Here is a 20,433-nt window from a genome sequence, read left to right as displayed (position 1 = left end):
CATAATACATGTGTATGATAACTGTGATATTCAGTAAAGAATGCTCAAAGAGTGAAATAAATTCTTGTAAATTTTAGTACTTTCTTCCCACTCTTCCTTTTTATGAACTCAGCTAAATATTACTGTCACAATAGTGACTTCTGTGCCAGCCTGTAATGGTAGTTATCAGTAGAACCAGAAGGCAGGGAATCCAGCATAGCTGGAGGTGCACGTGTCATATTTATTCCTTAGAGGGTTAGTATGCCTTTTCCTAGTATCTTCAAATAAAACACTTAAAATGTGAAGAACTAACTAAACTAACATAAGAAAGAAAATAAATCTTGACGCTGATTGCAAAAGATCAACTCACAGCTAAAAATCAATGAAAATGGTAATGAAGAATTTCTAACACACCAAACCTGTAAAAAATACTATCTGTGTCTATGTGATGCTTACAAAGCCTAAAGAACAGGATTAAGTCCACTACTTTTCACAGAATCACAGATTGGTTGGTGCCAGAAGGGTCCCCTGGAGATCATCTAGTCCAATAGCCCTGCTAAATCTGGTGGCACAGGATCGCATCCAGGCAGATTTGGAATCTGTCCAGAGAAAAAGACCCCATAACCACTCTGGGCAGCCTTTCCCCGTGCTTTGTTACCCTCACTGGGAAGTTTTCCCTCTTGTTCAGATGGAACTTCATGTGTTCCAGTTTGTGCCTGGTGCTCCTTGCCCTGTTACTAATCACCACTGAAAAGAAACCACCCACATCCTTTTGACACTTGCCCTTAGATATTGATAAGCATTGAGAAGATCTTCTCACAGGCTTCTCCATGTCTCTCATCCTCTCCTCACAAAAGAGATGTTCCAGTCCTCTCAACATCTTCACAGCCCTTAGTTAGACTCTCTCCTGTACTTCCCTGTCTCTCTTGAACCACAGAACCAACTGCACACTCAGAAATATTTTTTTCTATACAACTTTTGAAAAGAAAAGGCTACAAAATGTGTGCATTAACTGAACTAGTTTATAGATATATGATTAATCCTAGAAGCAATATAGCCTATATGTCTATCATATAGTGTAAAATCTGAACTGTTCAATGAACATGAGTCTTTTCTGGAGGGAGAATTATCAGTAATCAGTCATACAAAATTGAGCTAGGAGAACAGCCAATAGACATAGCACAAGTGAACAAATTCTGTATTCTCTTTTCTAACTAAGTGTCTAGTTGAAACCATGAAGGTTTCTATCAATTCAAGCCTTTTTTTTAACACAGTAATCTGTGTTAGCTACAAATATCCTTTCTTCTTTATCCTATTAAGTGAAAATTAAAGATAGCCATATACAAGGCAGACAAATTTCACTCTAATTATAATAACACTCATGAACAAACCAGAAACTGCAATTAAAACATCAAGTTAGGCCTCTGCTTAAGGATTATGTTTCAGATGCTGCATATTAATGAATTATCACAGAATCACAGAATTACCAAGGTTGGAAGAGACCTAATTAGATAGGCTTACAGGAATTTTTCCACTTTGTTGTTGTTGTGGTGCTTGTTTGGGTTTTTTTTAATTGATATTATTAAAACAAGCAAAAATATAATCAAATGTCAGAAAATTGATGTCTTTTAGTCTGGTATTTTTGATTCTGCTCAGTACTTTCAAGGATAGAGAGATTAAGTTTTCTTCAGGAGTCACTATTTTAAAATCCTTTTGTGAAGTAGGATCAGATACATACTCAACATGGTCCTAATGGTCTTTGGTTAAGGAGCACCACATCCCTTATTACTATGTTCCAGTGGCTTCTTACTTCCTAATTTAAAGGCTTTATATCAAATTATTTGGGGGTTGTTACAAAATTGATCTGTTTTTTACCTTTCAGTTAACAGAACTGAAGTTAGCCCCAGTTTAAATATAATCTATTGTTTGGTGGGGGGTTGGTAATGCTCTAGATGATGATTGTTTTGCCTGTTCTTAGTCTTTTAATTTTTTTCCCTCTACAAATATATAACTTCACTATATCCCAGCTGTATTTTTTAAAGCTCTTATTCTTCCCCTTGTTATTCTTGTAATAATAAGCAGTAACAGGTATTATTTTGTAGTGTAATGACATGATCATAGTTTAAAACAAATTCCTATTATCAAAACAATAGGAATTCAGACTACCAGCGCACCTAAAATTAACATCTAGTTTCAAGTTGTGATAGGATGACTTGGTGATGTTTCTGGAACAAAGCTAACAAATTGCTCTGAAACTTTGCACCAAGGATGTAAATCTCTTCCTGGTCTATAGGACTGGGAATGAGTCATGATTTTGATTGGGTGTAGAAGGAAGATACTGCTTTAAAAGCTGTAACCTACTTGTTATGACTACAACTGATCCCTTCATTACTCTGTTCTAAGCATCAGTCTATTATTGCAAGCTGATGCAAGCGACAGAGTAGATAAGTCTTTCCTAAGGAACAGGACAGGAACAGAACAATGGTCCACATTTCTCTCACTCCCTTGGGAAATTATTAGTGATAGCTATCTGAAAACATTTTTTTCTTTTTAATGAGAGCTGATTCTATTAAAAATAATCCATTTGTGTAGCACTTAAAAGCTCCGTGTTTCTACTAGTCCTTACTTTTGGTGCATGTTATAATACAAAGTACAAGGCCATTTAATTTACAAAGATCTTACCAACTGAGTGCAAAACAAGAGACAGCTGATGGGTAGGGAAAGACAGAGGAATACAAAAGAATAAAGAGACAATGCTAGTTGCTGTGATAGGCAGCAGTGTCAGCACAGAACCACCTTAAACACTGTGAACTCTTAGGTAGGTGGCACATTTTATTTTTTTTTTAAATGGAAATATTAGGAAGAGAGAAGGGAATCATAAATTAGTTTCCAGATATTTTACAAAAGCTGCTTCTGAGAGTGAGTTACGATCTGTAGAACAGACAGAAGGTGGTTGTTTCACAATAAATCCAACAATTGAATATATTAAGAATGGCAACATGTGCTGACCAGAGGCTGGAGACAGTGTCTCAATGCCAAATGAGTAGGAAGTCATGGGAAGTGTGTTTTGAAAGGTCTTGAAAGCAAAGGCCAGTCAAGCATGGCTGATATATCAGAGAAGATGAACCCAGAAATACATAAAACTCTTAATTCCATTACATAGCTGTATGGGTTTTTTACAATAATTTGTTTGCTCTTTATATTTTCAAGCTAAATTCTATTTAAACACATAAAAGTGTGCAACATGTCAGAATCTTAAAGTCTTTATTGCCTTCTAACTTGCCTGAGACATGACACTTGAATCCGTGTATCATAGGCTATTAACATAAATTAGTAAAGAGAAAACACTGACCTGGACCAAAATATTAATTATGCTGTTTTTCATTGCTGATGAGTAACTCAGCACAGTCATATTCTGAACCCTCACTATGTTGATGTGCATACACATTGTCTGTCACCTGATTTTGGTAATGAATGTTTGTCTGACATTCACTCTGCATGAAATACTGCCCCACAAGCCTGAAATACTTCATTGTCCAAGGTGGACAGTATGATAATAAACAGCCAAAACAGCAGTGGATGGGTAGTCAGAAGCATTTATTATGGCCCTAACTGAACACCTTTCTCTTGGTTTAGATAGTGATTGAAACAAATTCCTTTATGATTCCTCAGAAAGATCTTTTTGACTACTCAGTTTTCAGTGTTTGAGTGGCCTGCCCTTAGGCATGTACAATAATTAAATGAATGTCCATTTTCAAAATTAGGTGCTGTGCAAATTACTGCCTAGCATTGAATGCATTTGTACAGAGAGACTCTGCAAGGCCTTTAGACTTTTCAAACCTCATTCAGGCTTTGTTTGAAAGCCAAGCTGAACTTTGCTTACCTTGTTTTCCATGTCACAAATATTATTCTTGCAGCTTTAGGAATATAACTGAAATGAGAGTGTACCCAAGTTACATTCCTTCCATTCAAGTCTTATCTTGCACTGATGAAAACCAGAAAATATTAACAAATTGAAGCACACACTTTAACATTTACAATTCTGGGGATTTTAATATTACTCCTTTATCTTTTCTCTTAGTAAATATATGTATATATGCATTACATTTTAACAAAATAATATTCCACGTCATGTAAAATGGCTGAAAGTAATAGTTGTCTGTATGACCTGTCCATCACTTTAAGCAATTATGGCATTTCTTTTTGTGTGAGGATGGGTATTTTTAACATTAGTATTTAAATTATTACCTTAAAATACATAAACTAATATTTTATCCAGGACAGGCAAAAGACTCACAGTTTTTTTCAGACCTAAAGTAAATGAAGCCAATTTTTTTTTTTCAGTGTGTGTTGTGGAAACTTACTGGCATGTGACAAAATCATAAACCACACTGGTCCTGCATAGGAAATCTTATTCTTCAAGGCTAAAGCCTTGAAAAGAATGGCTAAGGCCATTGTCAACTAAGGCTTTAAGACCTGAAAAGTGTGTGGTAATGATTTTCAAAATGTTCCTTTCAGCCGCACAGGAGGAAAAGGTTTTCTTAACTGTTCATTGCACTTTATTTAAAATTCAGAGTTTAATTTATTGCATCAAAACACATTGGAAAGACTATGATACCTTATGGTTTGTACCAGATTGTTTTCTGAAAGAATACTTTGTGCCACTGATGCTAGCTGCAGAAACCTACAGCTTTCAAGATGTTTTTGACCTTTGTCTGTTTAATAGAAGGTAAGAATGTCAAAGGTAGTAAAACCAGTTAAGATAATTTCTGTTGACCACAGAGGAGAAAGTTGCGCATTTTTACTGCTTCTTTGTGGTACCCTACCACCTTTGACATTTCTTGCAAGCACTTTGCTGAGTTGGAAAAGAGGGAAACAAGAGGTTAAAAAACATTATCTGCACTGCTCTGTTTCAGCTGTCAGTCATCAGGGCCACTAAGGCTAGACATTCACCCTTCAGGCAGTTCTGTGACGGCAGCTCAAAATGAGCCCTGTCTAAGCAGAAACATACAATTATTCCAATCAAATTATACCTAGGCTACACAATACAATTACCAAGATTAATTTGGAAGATGAATTAATTGAAGGGTGATTTTCTTGTTGTTTTTTTTTTTTTTGCATAGAATGTCCCTGGAAAGGAAATTCATAAAGGAAAGCTGAGCACTCGACTCATTGCAGAGTTTCTAAGAGAATCTCTATTTTAATCAGAAACAGCCTTTTTTTTTTCATCTCTTTCCTTTTGGGCAGAGGAGGAGGTTATAATACTGCAAATAAGCTCTTACATTAGCACACAATCAAAATGTAAAAGCAGAAAGGAAAAACTGATGCTTTGTCACAGAACTCTGTTTCATTTGCTATTGTTCTTTGTTTGTTTTGTTTTGTTTTATTTTTTTGTCCTCTTCCACAGATGAAAATTGACTAAAAGAAGGGTTCAGCATGAATTGTTCCACGTGGCTATCCCTCATCCTGGTGCTGGTGCAACCTTGGCCTTGCTTTACAAGCACACAGAATGACGGCACTCAAAACACAGATCAGTCTTTCACAGCAGTTCGAAGAGTGAAACGTGGCTGGGTGTGGGAGCCTCTTTTTGCAACAGAGGAACAGCCTGCAACAATGCCTGTGTATGTTGGACAGGTATGATAAGTAAGGATTCAAGAACAAAACAAGGTTAGATTTAATACGCCAATTAGCAATTTACAATGTTGATCAAGCATCTGCAAATACTGAAAAAGGTAGAAAAAACAGTTCAGGGAGCAGGACAACACCTTTCCTGTCTATTGGTCTGACTTAGAGTCACAGTACTCCAAGAGCTGGAAGCCATTGCAGGACCAAAGTCTTTCCTTCACCAATGTCTTTGGTCAAGGAAACTCCACATTCACTCTGTTACTAGAACTAGCTCCATACACAGCAGATGAAGATACCAAGCTGAGAAGTTTCTTTAACTCTCTGAATGAAATTTAAGGACTCGTTTATCAACATCTGGCAATTTGCTTGTGCTATTTTTGGCACTGCATCAAAGCAGCCATACTGAGCGCAGCATAGTTTACAAACAGTATTTAGCATGATTTTCTATTACACTAAGTAGCAGCTGATTTACCCCTCATTAATTTTTAATGAAGCAGATTAATACTAAATCCTTTTACCACTGAGAAACTACAGGAATCTGCATGGTTCATTAGAATAATGTAGGTTTAGCACAATGACCAATTATTTTTCACCCTCCTTTAAAAAAACACTTTAAGATAACTGTCTTGATGAGGCTTCATATGCCTCTCTCTGCCCCTTTTTGTTGTTGTTGTTGTTATTATAACAATTAATTATTTTTATTTTTGTATTCTAATCTTGAGATCACGTTTTTTTTTCTTTAAGGCACTTTTTAGATGAATGAACCAAAATAAGTTTCGCTGCTAATTAACTAGCACTAAAATTTAATTGGGCCCAAAGGGTGAAGTGCTCAAAATTCATTAATTACTTTTTCACAGCCCCTTCGAAGTATCTACTATGGAAGTGTGATGTCTCACTTCTGAAAGAACAAGTGTAGACATACCCATTTTCCTGTTAAGAAACTTTAAAAATGCAATGCATTTTCATACAGCTTTAGAAAAATTTCATAACCTTGCATTGCTATTTCTCACAGGTAACCTATAGGAAAAAAATATTAAATATTATGGTTAATTTATTGTAGTCTAAACATTATCTAATTAGACATATTTACCTCTGTCATTTTATTGAGTAGTATATACTCTGTTTTTAGCAAGTGAAGTAACAACCATGATCAGCACACAAATTTTTACTAACTAAGGCCCTGAAGGAAGTTGCATCAACAAAATTACAAAAGTAGACAGTTTTTTTTGCAGTCGTATTCCATCTTCAGATTTCATTTAGCATAGATTAATAAATCCATTATCACATTTAAGGAAAAGAAATATGTCCATCAGTGCTGCAATGGCAGACATATGAAGGCAAGTACATAAATTCTTGTTCTCAGTTATTTACAATGAAAAGACCATTTATTCTTTTGTGCCTACCTTAATAAAACTGGGAAACTGAGAACTTTCAGTATGCTCTCTCAGCAAATGTCATCTGTAAGACACCTCTCATTTAACGTGGTCAAGGGCATGAAAATATTCTGGGCATAAATGATTCTGCACAAAGTGGTTCAACACAGGTTGTGTCCAAACAGCCAGGCTGAGACATGCATGCTTCCAGCCTCCAAGTGTATGATGCATACTGTGATCACATCTGAACCCCATCTTAAGTTAAAGATCCAGATATTTATCACCTTTCCCATTTCATGGGGTTCATGAAAAGAAACCAAGATCAAAGAGAACCTGTGGTGCCCCCTAGCCAGATGTCAAATTGGATGGTGTTAAAATGAGTTTGACCAGGCTACCCATAAAGGGATGAACTTAATTTATGTTTTTCACACAACTACTTTAATGATTCTAAACTTCCTAGCCTTTAAATTTTCTCTTTTGCACTGGCAAGGGGAATTAAATCTGTATAATTTAGGGCTTAAATACTCTGACAAGAGCATGAACTCAAAACTTTTCCTCATGTCTCAGAGTAGTGCCCCACTGACATTACGAATAAACTATCTGTTTGATGCCAGCAGATAATTATACATAATGAAAATCTTCAAAAGTCATGAACATTGTACCAGAGAAAAGTTAGAATGATTTTTGCAACCTCAGAAACTATTACAAAATGGGTTGAGCAGATGAATAGGGCAATGTGCCCATTATACCTCATAGTTACATCTTTCCCGTTGTGTGGCTTTATATCCCACACTGATCCATATGGTCAATAAACATAAAGTAAAACAGTGAGATTAGTGGAGTCAACAAGGAGGTACATTATTTGAACTTTAAACCTGATGCATTGTAGGAGAAATAGAGTGAATATTTTCATTTTTATTAATTAGATTTTTCAATAATCAGCCTGGTTTGTAGAGATTTTGGCATCTTTTGTTCTAAACCCAAAGTAAATTAAAAAATTAGAGAATTAACACTATGATAGAAATTACTCTTTCCATGTGGATGCCTGACATGTTAAGAAATTAAATTGTTATTATTATTATTAAAACAGTACTGTTACGTATTGTTAACAGAACAATTTTTCTGGCAGGAACAAATGCATCTGGACCGCAGTGGTCTCCAGGGTTCAGCTTCATCAGAGAAATCGTTATCATAAAGTTCATTTTAGCAAGACAACAAAGGATGCAGACCATCCTGAAAGGAAATGGAAAATGTCGATCAATTTATTTCAGAATAAATAATACAGGCTTAAACCACAGAATGGCTTTTCATCTCTTCTCTTTAATATTTCAACAGAAAGAGAACAGCATCACTCACCATTACTGAGTACAAAAAAAGTATATAAAACTTTGAGAGGACACTTGTCATTTTTAATAATAAAATTTTTGATAATATTTAATGAGCTAAGCATCATTTTCAGCAGAAGGTTATGGAAGATGATAAAGCAATGATCTAAAGTAGATACATTCATTGTCTTTACATCAAAGTGGCTGAAGCATCTTTTTTCCACATTTACCATCTATTTACATGTCTCTTAGTTCAATACTTTAAAATGAATTATGACTGACTGAAAATGTGACAGTGCCCTCCTTCAAATACTAGTATCCAAGAAGGCTCACCAGTGACAAAGTTCTCTGTAGAATGAAAACACAAAAAGCCTAAATTCTATTTCTCTCAAAACATGGCAATTTTTTTTTTTCTGTTTCGTACTTGCAGCTGAAATCAGATTTAGAAAAGCAGGATGGCAACCTAAAGTACAATTTGACTGGGGAGGGAGCTGGAAGCATTTTTATCATCGATGAAAATAATGGCAAAATTTATGTGACACAAAAGCTGGATCGAGAGAAAAAACCCTTCTACACTCTAAGAGCACAAGCAATTAATAGGAAAACACAGCTTCCTGTTGAACCTGAATCAGAATTTATCATCAAAGTTCGAGATATCAATGATCATGAACCACAGTTCTTGGATGGACCTTACATAGCCACTGTTCCAGAGATGTCACCTGAAGGTACAATATGCTGTGAACCAAACTCGTTATTTCCATATATATATATATAAAATTATATGTTTAGGTACCTATGTTGATATAAAATCTTAAGAGCACAAAGCAAACTACATGACAAGCTTGGAAATTTGCCAAGGCATATGCTTAAAGTGAAGGTTGTGTATATACCTCTGATTAACATTAAATATTTAGATGCCTATATGTATCCAAGTCCTTTTCCAGAACTGGATACACACTTAGCTTGAGTCTAGGGAGATCTGTCTTTCACATCAGTGATTCAAAGGTGAAACCTCTACTTGTTTAAAAATAGAACATCACTATTTGAACTAGGTAGAGTACTATAGCCAGTTGATACTAAAAATATTTTGAGGCTGACAGATTTCACTGCTTTTTCAATCAGTATATCACCCTGGTCTCTAGAAAATTGTTCAGTGTACGATTACTACTACAATCTGTTGGCTCCTCAAGCTGAACAAAAAGTAGTATGCATGTAAACTGTTAAGTCTTCTGACCTCAACTGACTCTTTTAAGGACAAAAATAGAGGCTTACTTGAATTCAAGGGCAATCAGCAACATCTTTTAGTTTATTCTTATTCTGCTTAACAATTAAACATGACTTTCTTATACCCTGTGTAGTATATTCAATATATTCAATTCTAATATTTTACTGTATGTTACCCCATCTGCCACCCAAAGATAAGGATAGCTTCCCTCCTGTACGTAGTGGATTCAGAACATGAAAGGTATGCAGCTGATGTTGGGATAATGTGATGACCATCTTTATGCCATGTATGATGCCTGCCTGTTTACACCACCAAGCTTCTTTCCTACTAGTCAGCCTATCAACTACATGATGTGCTGTGAAGGACTGCCTTATGATTCCCTAAGCATATGATTTATAACTTTTCTGTCAAGAGGAATAACTTAATCCCTGCCTCTCCTCTTTCCTATCCCAACATGATCAAATAGACCTGTGCAACAAATATGAGGTGGTCAGCATCTGACGAATAGAGGTGAATGTGCGATTCCATCATTTGTACACATGCACATAAATAGATAATGTATATACACATAATTTCAAATCCTTAAAATAACCCAAAGTCTGAATGAGTCTAACATAAACAATCATTTTATAGATACTGCTATCTCCAAATATCTACAAAATTAAATGAAAATTGGATTCCTTAAATCTTACAGAAAGAATCCCAGTAATCATTTAAATACTTAGCTCTGCCTTTTTCTTTTCCAGTTATTTTTGTTGCAAATAATATTGAGAAGTTCAAACATCGTACTACTGAAGAATGTATGAATTAATGAAGTCATTAACATAGTAGCATCAGTGATCATAAAATGCAACAAAAACTATGTTTCATTCAGCATTACCCATTCTGCTTTTAGAGCAGATTCAGTGACTTTCACAGGGAGCTTTGTCTTCTGCTGCATTGGATAGAAGTTGCAAGAAAAGGATATATCTGAGGTTTAATCTAAAGAGGAGTTGGCATCCTAATTTCTACAAGAAGCAGTAGCTGACTGTCACTACTAGCAGTAGATTCAAAAGACACCTATTTTCTAGACATCTTGCTCATGCAACCTTCTATCAGGGAAAAGGTGTATGATTGTTTCTTCACTGACACAAGCAAGCAGCCTTATTTGTCTCAAGACTTCTTCATCTGAGTTTTTGGTCAAACAACTTTCCAACATAATCAGCTGCTTCTTCAGAGGGTACTTCTACCCTTTACATCTTGTTCATTCACTCAAACTTGAAGACAAGACTTGTGCTGCGCTGCATGTGGGCTCTCATCAGAGAGGAGAAGAGGCAGAACCCCCTCACTCAACCTGCTGTCCACATCATGTGGGATAAAGCTGACAATATGGCTTGTCTTCAGGACTGAAGTAGGCAATGACAGTTCATATCCAACTTTTTGTCTGCCAGTACCCTCAAGTCCTTTTCTGTAGGTTCTCAAATGGTAGGAGCTGCATTTCTGCACTGAAACCACTTCTTACTGTAAACCCCAAGGCATTAATCTTTACAAGAAAATTTCTAACCTCACAATAGATAGAAACAGTATGCAACCAAAATTTGTAGCATACACCATAATAGTTTAGCATATCAATGTTTTCCCCCTAACAAAATAGAATATCCTCTTGTATAGCAAGGGATATAGACCAGAATTCTTTTAAATGACACAGTGCAATAGAGAGACTTGGACTTGGCTTTCAAGAGTTTTCTAATAGCAGTTCAACTCACTGATGCTGGACCTGAGATCTAGTAATTTCCTCAGAGAAAGTATGCTCAGGGAATGTATGAAGTACTTGGGAAAACAGTTCAGACTCATTAAACATTTTGTCTGGAACTAAGGAAGCAAGGAGAGGATAATTCACAGCCAGACACTTGCCTCAGAGAACCACAAAAAACCAGAAAACAGGCACAGATATTTTTTCCTAAAGTTAGGTACAAATATCAATAAATATATATACACTAATATAACAACAATTTAGAATGTTTTACTTATTTCTTAGCTCTCTATTACCATTGATACAAAATTTTATTAGGATTTTTATATGCAAGTGTCACAGTAAATGAAAAGTGTGCTACAAATGGACTCTCTTCTGAGAACACAGGACTTTGGCTTTCCCTCAGGCATTTGGTATAATTTTACATTAAGTGGCTTCCATATAACTGTTAAACTTGTACAAACGCAGTATATCTGATGGAATAGTTAAGATTCAGATGCAGTAATGGATCAGGTTTTAATGTTTCTATGGATTTCCAGCTCTAGTTAGAAAAATTAATAACTGCTTGTTGTTAATTTTTCATTATTCATTGTTTGAAGGCCCTACAGTTTACCTATTGGGCTGCATTACATACCCTAAGAAGGGTGAAACCAGTTGCGCAGAAATGCAAGGAAAACACTTATGCAGCAATCAGCAAAAGGTTATTTGCCTTAAATAAATCTGATAAAAAACAAAAGATGTGTAACCATGTTTATTATACAGCTTAAGATATTATTGTCTGCATAAAACACGTATTTGGGGCTAAGCTTCGTATTGACACAACATAGACTTCTATATTCAAAAATATATGCTTGAAAGCACACAAATATATTCAGTTAGTTTGTCCCTGCTATGATATCCATTTTGACATAAATGTTGTGCTACTGTATCATGTCATGGCTGGAGTGTCAAGAGGTATAAGTTTGGGGTTTTTTTGGTTGTTGTATTTTTTTGTTTAGGGGATGGTATGTGTTATTATGTAGTCCATATTAATGTAGAGATTCATATAGTGATTGGGAAATATTTGTTCTAAAAGAATGTGAGCAATGATAGTCTTGTCTTTATGTGTCCTCCTGCTGCCTCAGTTTAAAAATTATCTCCCTCTTGAGAATATAGAAGATCTGTTAATACTTCCCTCCATGTCAGCTCCCTCTTTACTTAAATGCTCCCTGCCTGCTCAACTTTCCATTGTATCCACCAGCTGCATCCCACTGAGCCCAACTGAACAAATTCCATGCTTCTGTCTTGTGCTGTGTTGTGGAGGAATCCACAGGCCAGCTGAAAAGTAGAAGCAGTAAATGGTGGTTTAGATGCAACATTTCTTTCCAATGGTTAGCAACTGTGTAGAAAATAAATCTTCTTTTAAATGAGATGCACAAAAGCTGCAATGATAACTTTGCAGTCATATTTATGTTGGATTTTATTCCTGATATGGTGTGGTAAACAAGTCCATTTCAAGGTCTATTCATAGCAGACTGTACTTATTGGACCATTCATAGCTCTTGATTCTTTCCTAACTAGAACTCCATTTCTTTTTTTTTTTTTTTTTTCCAAAACAAATGTATTCTAGCCATGTTAAATTGTCTTAGAGGATCAATTTCCTGCAGTAGAACCATTTCCACAAAACTGATATAAGGTTAACAGAGCTGAAGAGCTCCTCTACTCTCCAACCTTATTAAAGAATACTGTTATTCCTGCAGCATACAAGTGTTTTGATTAAATATTAATCTCTCTCTTTTTTCTTTATCATTTCTGCAGAGCAGCAGGGAGCAGTATATATATGTATAGATCTGTACAAACACCTAATATACATCTAAATGTCAGAAATTTCATATTGCAGATAACTTTTGAAGGACATAGAACTCAAAAATATGGTTGTAATTTAAACATTTTAGTGTACTTCCACTCTGAGAGAAGATAACCCACATTGTGGAATGGCTTGAAGTGCTGCTGAATAAATTGATAGAAAATTTAAAGAACAAAAAACAACCTTATTATTTAAAAATGGAAATATTTAATTCACTATATTCTTATATAAGAAACTCTCCTTCATTTCTATTTAAAAATAAAACTATTGAACTGATAGAAAACTCAGAAATTATTATTATTTTATTTTTTGAGGGGATAAGTATGAGATTTGAGTTTGCAATAAACCAGATGTTTCTGGTGGAACTCCTTGCCTTCCAACATTTCTTATTCATAACTATATGATAAACAGGTGCAACCATGTGAGCGTATGTCAGAAAGTTTTTAGACAGTAGCTTGATTTCCTGCTGTGCCTCAAAAGAACAGAGACTTGTACTCTTATGCAGAACCTAGGTGAGGGAAAAAAAAAAGATGAAAATAGTGATTAACTTACAAAATGACGCTACTGTGAATATTTTCTTTTAATGGTCAGTCATCATTCATGGCACCATGAGATTGCTGTCAATCTTGTACCCAGGATATAACCAACTTCCAGCCAGAGATGAAATCAAGCTCTGCAGATTGATTCTGTTGTGGTTTTGCACTGGGGATTCTGCTGTCACTGTTACACTGGGTTAGGCCCAGTGAAGACTCAGGGATAAAAATTGTTATCAGACCTTTGTTATATTTCTTGACTGCTTTGCTTGCAAACAATTAATTTCCTTATCACCAGTGGGCCTATTGCTGATAAAGTGCCTATGTTTTCTTACTGTCATGGGAAACTTCCATAAAATACTTTGATGAATATACAAAGGAAGGAGAAACAGTTTGCTGCTCTGTTCACATCTCAGAAATCAGGGGGAAAGGCATAAGCTATGTAGTATTTCAAGCAACATAAATGCAGTGCTGAAAAGCCACACACAATTTATTTTAATTTTAATTGATAATTTGAATGCAATACAAACAGTTTCTTGTTTTAATGATGAATTTTAGAAGGTGGCATTTGCTCCCATAAATTTTTGGGACTGTTTGCTAATATAGCTCATCTGATAAAAGGCTTTAAAAAGTTTATGTTTTGTAATTATGGGATAATTTCTACAAGAAAATAAAAATAATTTATTATTTTTTTTTCCCTTGAGGTACTTCGGTTACACAGGTAACAGCTACAGATGGTGATGATCCTTCTTATGGGAATAGTGCCCGTCTGCTTTACAGTCTCATTCAGGGACAGCCCTATTTCTCTGTGGAGCCAAAGACAGGTACTACAAATGATCTTGTAACTTGAAAGCATTCATAAACTAACATTTATGTTATGCAAGCAAAAATGTCTTCATTCATTTCAACACTGTTACAAGTTTAAGATCCACAGAGATGAAAAGTCCTCCAGGGACTAGATAGCCCAGGAAGTGGACACTGGAAAAATGTAATGTTTTGTTATTTTATCCCATAATTCCTACATCTCCCCTTTATAAATAGACAGCATAGGCTATTCTTCCCTTTTTCCTCCCTCTGTTCTCCAAGCAAATGTGGGTTCTTATCTCTCTGATTCACAGGGGAGCGGGGCCTGGCGGAAGTAAGCTGATTTTCTGGCTGCGCAATGTAGCCTGGTGGTGGGGGGTAATGCTCAGCACATTGATGCCTGGCTTTTTGGCCTGGTTTGGGGAAGGGGTAGAAGAGCTTCTGTCCACTCTCTGAAATCACTGCAAACACAAAGATAACCTGCTTCCACCCTACACTTGCACATCCTTTGCATAGCTCCCAGATCTAAATTAAACAAATTCTTTCCCATAGGAAATTGATTTTTTTTCTCTCTAGAGAATCAACAATTTAATTTACTTACAAAAATATTTTGCTCAAGTAAAGAGTTGGATTCTGAGTACCCCATTCAACGAATGGAGATAGGAACACTTAGGGGTTAACAGTTCTACGACTTGTCATGTGACATTCCCGTCTGTGTGTTGGAGAAATCATAGGTATGTGACAATACCTCCCAAATCCTGATTTCTGGAGAAGCAAAAGGGTTCTATATGGTAAAGGAGATATATATATATATATATGGCGCATTTTGCTTCCCAGAACTCTAAATATGCAGAATGGATCTTTCATAGAGTGTAGGTGATGCCATGAGTATTAGCTCCCAGTATTAGGATACCTGTGATGTGCACAGTATAGAATGTAACTTCATAACTGTATCAAATGATGCATCTTATAGCCATATTATGTGGGCAGATGTTGGGGGAGGGGGGAAGCATTGGTATATGCTATCATATTCAACTTTTCGTTTTTAGGGGTCATCAGAATGGCTTCCGGAATGGACAGAGAAACAAAAGATCAGTATTTGGTCATCATTGAAGCCAAAGATATGGTTGGGCAAGCAGGGGCACTTTCAGCAACAGCCACTGTTACCATCAACCTGTCTGACATCAATGACAACCCACCTAAATTTCAACAACGTAAGTATAGGCTACTTATAATAGCTGAAGTCTTGAAATTAAGATCTTCTGTAGCTCTGTTGAGTGATAGGTCTTTTCACAAAAGGATTGGGTTTGGGTGTTTAGGTTGGTTGGTTGGTAGGGTCAGGGATTTTTTTGTTTGGTTGGTTTGGTTTCAGCATACAGATTTAAAGCTGGAAAACAAAGAAAAGGAAACTTATCTTTACAAAAGACCTCAGGCCTGCTGGCTTTATTGCTAGGCTTTGGAGATAAATGACTTGCTAAACTGCTTGTTTTACAGCTTGCCCTACGTAAGACTAAAATCTTAGCAATGGGATATTTAGTGCCATTTTTCTTCATATTTTTTTTTCTCCCCTCTTATTCTTTGCAGACAGGTACTGCAAACTTTTCAACAAATGATGCAACCTTCTCTGTCCAGGGAGTTTGTAGCAGACATAGGAGCTGAAAGCTGGGCTGCCAGGAAGGACTAGTAACATGCAGTTGGGAAGTGGTTTTCCTTAGTTCTACTCAGCTTTTTATTTGATGCTAAAGTGAGGCTGAGAGCACACTGATGAGCAGAAATATTGTCATCCCCTATCCTCAAGGTCTATCTATTGCTGTATAAGATCCACTTCCTGAACAAAAGTTTCTGAGAGCCTTGGGTCATTAGATCTACAGCAGCTATTAACCATGGCAAATCACTAAACCATGTCAGTGTATTTTTCCTTAGAACTCTACTATATGAGTGTCTCTGAAGAGGCTCCTGTGGGCACCACTGTAGGAAAAGTCTTTGCGGAAGATGGCGACATAGGGGAGAACGCAGCCATGGACTATTCCATTGAAGGAGATAGCTCAGATGTTTTTGACATCATTACTGATAATAAGACTCAAGAAGGAATTATCTTATTAAAAAAGGTGAGATTTCAGATACCTGAGAAGAAAAGTCTGAGAGGCAATCTCATCAATGTCTACAGATATCTGAGCGGTAGATGTCAAGTGGAGGGGGTCAAGCTCTTTTCAGTAGTACACAGTAATAGGACAAGGAACAATGGATACAAACTTGAACACAGAAGGTTTCACCTCAACGTGAGAAACTTCTTTACAGTGAGGGTGCTGGAGCACTGGAACAGGCTGCCCAGAGAGGTTGCGGAGTCTCTTTTTCTGAAGACTTTCAAAACCCTTCTGGATGCATTCCTGTGAGGACTACCCTAGGTGATCCTGCTTTGGCACGGGGGGCTGGATCAAATGATTTCCAGAGGTCCCTTCCAACCTCTAACATTATGTGATTCTGTCATTCTAAAAATTCTCTGAACACTGGAAAGAACCTCCTCAAGCAAGCTGGATGTTTAAAAAAGACCTATTTATTTGGATTCTACTATTTATTTTTCTTCAAGCTACATGATTTGATTAGGGGGATAAAAAGAAACACACTTTTCTGTCTGTTTTTTTGTTTGGTTTTGACACGTTCCTATTACTGATGGATACACTGATTGAAGTATCTTAATGTTATTCCTAGCTGTGCAACACAGTGTATCCATTGTGAGAAAAACTCTTCCATGCATCATCTGTAAATTCTTTATCAATAATTTGTACACAATATTTCCTCACTTCCAACACATCTTGTTGAACCTCACTGATGCTAGAATGCCTTACAGTTTTAGATACACAATGGAGTGTTTATTAGGACATAACTTTGGGAAAAAAAACACTACTAAATACACTCAAATATGTAAGAGTTTATGAATTAAGATATGTAAGAGGCTTTACTACTGTGTGATTTATTTTAAAGTCACATAGGAAGATTTCTGGGTCATCTAGGCCATCATCTGAAATGATGACAGAGTTAGAGTCTAGTGAAATCCAGGATCCTGGATACTAACATTTATTGTTAGTCATTTGGGCTTTTTTTCTACTTGGATTTATTACTGTTCAGGAAGGAGATTTGGGTTGGTTGGTTTGTTTTGGTTTCATGATTATTGTTATTTGTTGGGGGGGGTTGTTGTTGTTTTCTGTGTTTGATTTTTACTACAGAAGATAAAGACTATCAAAACTAGTTTCATAATTATGTGTTTATTAAACACTTCTGGAATTTATTTCCTTAACTATGTGTTTATTAAACACTCATTGTTGCCTTCTGGAGTTTATCTCCTTTAGATGTTAAATATTAAAATACTTAGCTTAGCCTCTACAGATTAACTGATTTGATTTTTTTTTTTATGTAGGAGTAAAGAACAATGTTCCCTAAGGTTATACCTACATCAGAAATACAAGTAGTAATGGAATGCATTGGTTTTCTTAGGGATGACATTCTACAGGAGGACCTTTTTTACAGTGTTGTTTAACTTAAATATTAAAACCAGGCTAGATGTGAAAGCATAGTTTAAAGTATTCTTAACATAAACCAAGTAAAATAAAATAAAATAAATATCTTAGAAATAACTACTTTTTAAACATTCCAAAAGGAAGGGAAGCATTATTGTGGCCTTCCAGTATCTTAAGGGGGCTTACAAGAAAGGTAATGAGGAACTTCTGAGAGTGTCAGGTAATGATAGGACTGGGGGGAATGAAAAAAAAAAAATAGAAATGGGTAGATTCTGATTGGATGTTAGGAAGAAGTTCTTCACTGTGAGGATGGTGAGGCACTGGAACAGATTACCCCCGGAGTTGGTGGAAGCCTCATCCCTGAAGGTATTTAAGGCCAGGCTGGATGTGGCTCTGAACAACCTGATCTAGTGTGAGGTGTCCCTGCCCATGGCAAGGGGTTTGGAACTGGATGATCCTTGAGGTCCCTTCCAACATAACAATTCTGTGATTCTGTGCTTATTTTGTCAAAATTACCCATCACTTAATGAACTGCATTTAGTTCAAATGTGAAGAAATCCACATCTCTCTTCAATTCCACATCTCTCTTTCTTGACAGAGAGTGGATTATGAGAGCAAGAGGAGATACAGTATTCGAGCAAAAGTTGTAAACAGGTACATTGATGACCGTTTTCTGAAAGAAGAACCATTTGAAGACAAAACCATTGTCAAAATTGATGTGGAAGATGCTGATGAACCTCCAGTTTTCACCTTGGAAAACTATGTGATGGAGATTCCTGAAGAGTCTGTGAGTGGCACAGTGGTGGGCATGGTAACTGCTAGAGATCCAGACAATGATGACAGCCCAGTCAGGTACTATTATCATTGTAAGGAGGTTATTAATATTCAATAGGTAGAACAATTAATAAAAATATTAACAACTTTATTAATTAAAAAAAATCCCACAGAAAATATTAATAAAACCTATTTACTGGTTCAAAATATTTGGTTGTGTAACAGATACCTCACCAGCAGGAACATGTAACAATCTAAACAATATGAGCAAAACTCCAGAAACAAGAAACAGCAATTTAAACTGTAAAGAAAGAGAGAGAATCAGCAACATGCCGGAGATTGCCCACAAGGTGGGGAACTCTAGAATTCTCTAGGGCAACAGACCTTTAACAGATGCTTATAAAAATCAGAGTTTGTAATTACTCACTGATCGTGGTACCATGCAGCACACGTGGGGATTTAAACAAAACCACGTGAAAGCTGCAGGAACAGTTTCACTTTCTGTTGGCTCCTGCAGCTTGTGGCTAAGGCACATACAGGGTTTATCTCCGAAGGCTTTGCAGCTGAAAGCTTTGTAGAAAAGAGGTTGCCGCTGAGACTTGCAGGGCTTACCAGCTTTTTAGGTTTGCCTGTTTGGTGAGGTTCTTCAGCTGCAATCTTTGCTTGTTGTTCCTTCCAATAAAATGAAACTGTCCCAGGGACTCTCAGCTCCTCCTGGGGTTCGTCTCTGGGCCCGGCAAGACACATCTGTCTGATCCTGGGCTTTACAATGCATACAGCAAGGGGTCTTGCAGTCTGTCTAGGTAAACTGAAGCACAGTTCAGATTCCAAGCAAAGCTTGTGACTTCTCCCAGAGTTTGGACAATTGCAAGGCAAGGCACTGGCTCTTTGGGGTGGTATTTACAGATTTCCCGAGACAATGATGGCCAATGGTAACAAAGATTAAGAGATAAAAACCTGACACTTCAACCTATAGAAGAGTTTTCTCTAAACATGGCCAAAGGTGTACACACCTAGCCCAGTTGGACCTCAGGACAAGTTCAGACAAGCCTGGGCAATGTGGGCATTTTCCTGAAAAAACAGACCTGGTGCCTCTTGCCCCAGTGTCTGATTCAGACCATTTTTGAAGCTTTTTGTCCCTTCAGGTACCTATTTTAAAATGTGAACAGGCCTTAAATGTACATGTAGGTGGGATTTCCAGATGCTATTTCTGTTCCTTGGCTTATGATTAGTTGATCATATATTTAATGTCATAGCTTATGTTAGCCTAGGTATTGTGGCAGGTGACCACACAGTCACTGTCTCAATTCCCCACCCACTGAGATAGGAGAGAATTGGAAGGGTAAAAGTGAGAAAATCCATGGGCTGAGGTAGAACCAGTTTAATAACAATAAAAAAGAAGAAACAAAGAGAACAAAGTGAACACACCCTCCCCTCCCCCCACCCCCCAAAAAGCACAACCAAAACAAAACAAGCAAAAAAACCAACCAACCAATGAAATAAATAAATAAATAGGAAAAAAACAACCCCACAAAACCAGCATATCAAAACTTCAAGAGAAACAAGTTATGGAAAACCCCCCAAAATAATGGCTGACTACTAGCTGGCTAATACTTGCAGGTCCTGAACAATGGCAGCACCTCCCAGCTTTATTGTTGAGCATGACATCATATGATATAGGATACCCCATTGGTTACTTGGG

General features: G+C 36.6%; 1 protein-coding gene across 1 annotated transcript in view; it reads left to right on the top strand.

Moving 5' to 3' along the window:
• Nucleotides 1-20,433, top strand: part of LOC104308718 (cadherin-19) — a 69,635-nt gene that overhangs the window by 25,377 nt on the left and 23,825 nt on the right. The window contains exons 2-7 of the mRNA XM_009909935.2: nucleotides 5,387-5,613; nucleotides 8,733-9,027; nucleotides 14,343-14,462; nucleotides 15,492-15,656; nucleotides 16,366-16,550; nucleotides 18,556-18,809. Of these exons, the coding sequence (XP_009908237.2) occupies nucleotides 5,416-5,613; nucleotides 8,733-9,027; nucleotides 14,343-14,462; nucleotides 15,492-15,656; nucleotides 16,366-16,550; nucleotides 18,556-18,809 (1,217 nt within the window). The 5' untranslated portion in view covers nucleotides 5,387-5,415. The remainder of the gene's footprint in view (nucleotides 1-5,386; nucleotides 5,614-8,732; nucleotides 9,028-14,342; nucleotides 14,463-15,491; nucleotides 15,657-16,365; nucleotides 16,551-18,555; nucleotides 18,810-20,433) is intronic.

The sequence above is a fragment of the Dryobates pubescens genome, chromosome 9 (assembly GCF_014839835.1).
Source record: "Dryobates pubescens isolate bDryPub1 chromosome 9, bDryPub1.pri, whole genome shotgun sequence".
Classification (NCBI taxonomy): domain Eukaryota; kingdom Metazoa; phylum Chordata; class Aves; order Piciformes; family Picidae; genus Dryobates; species Dryobates pubescens.
This window is presented reverse-complemented; position numbering and strand designations above follow the sequence as displayed.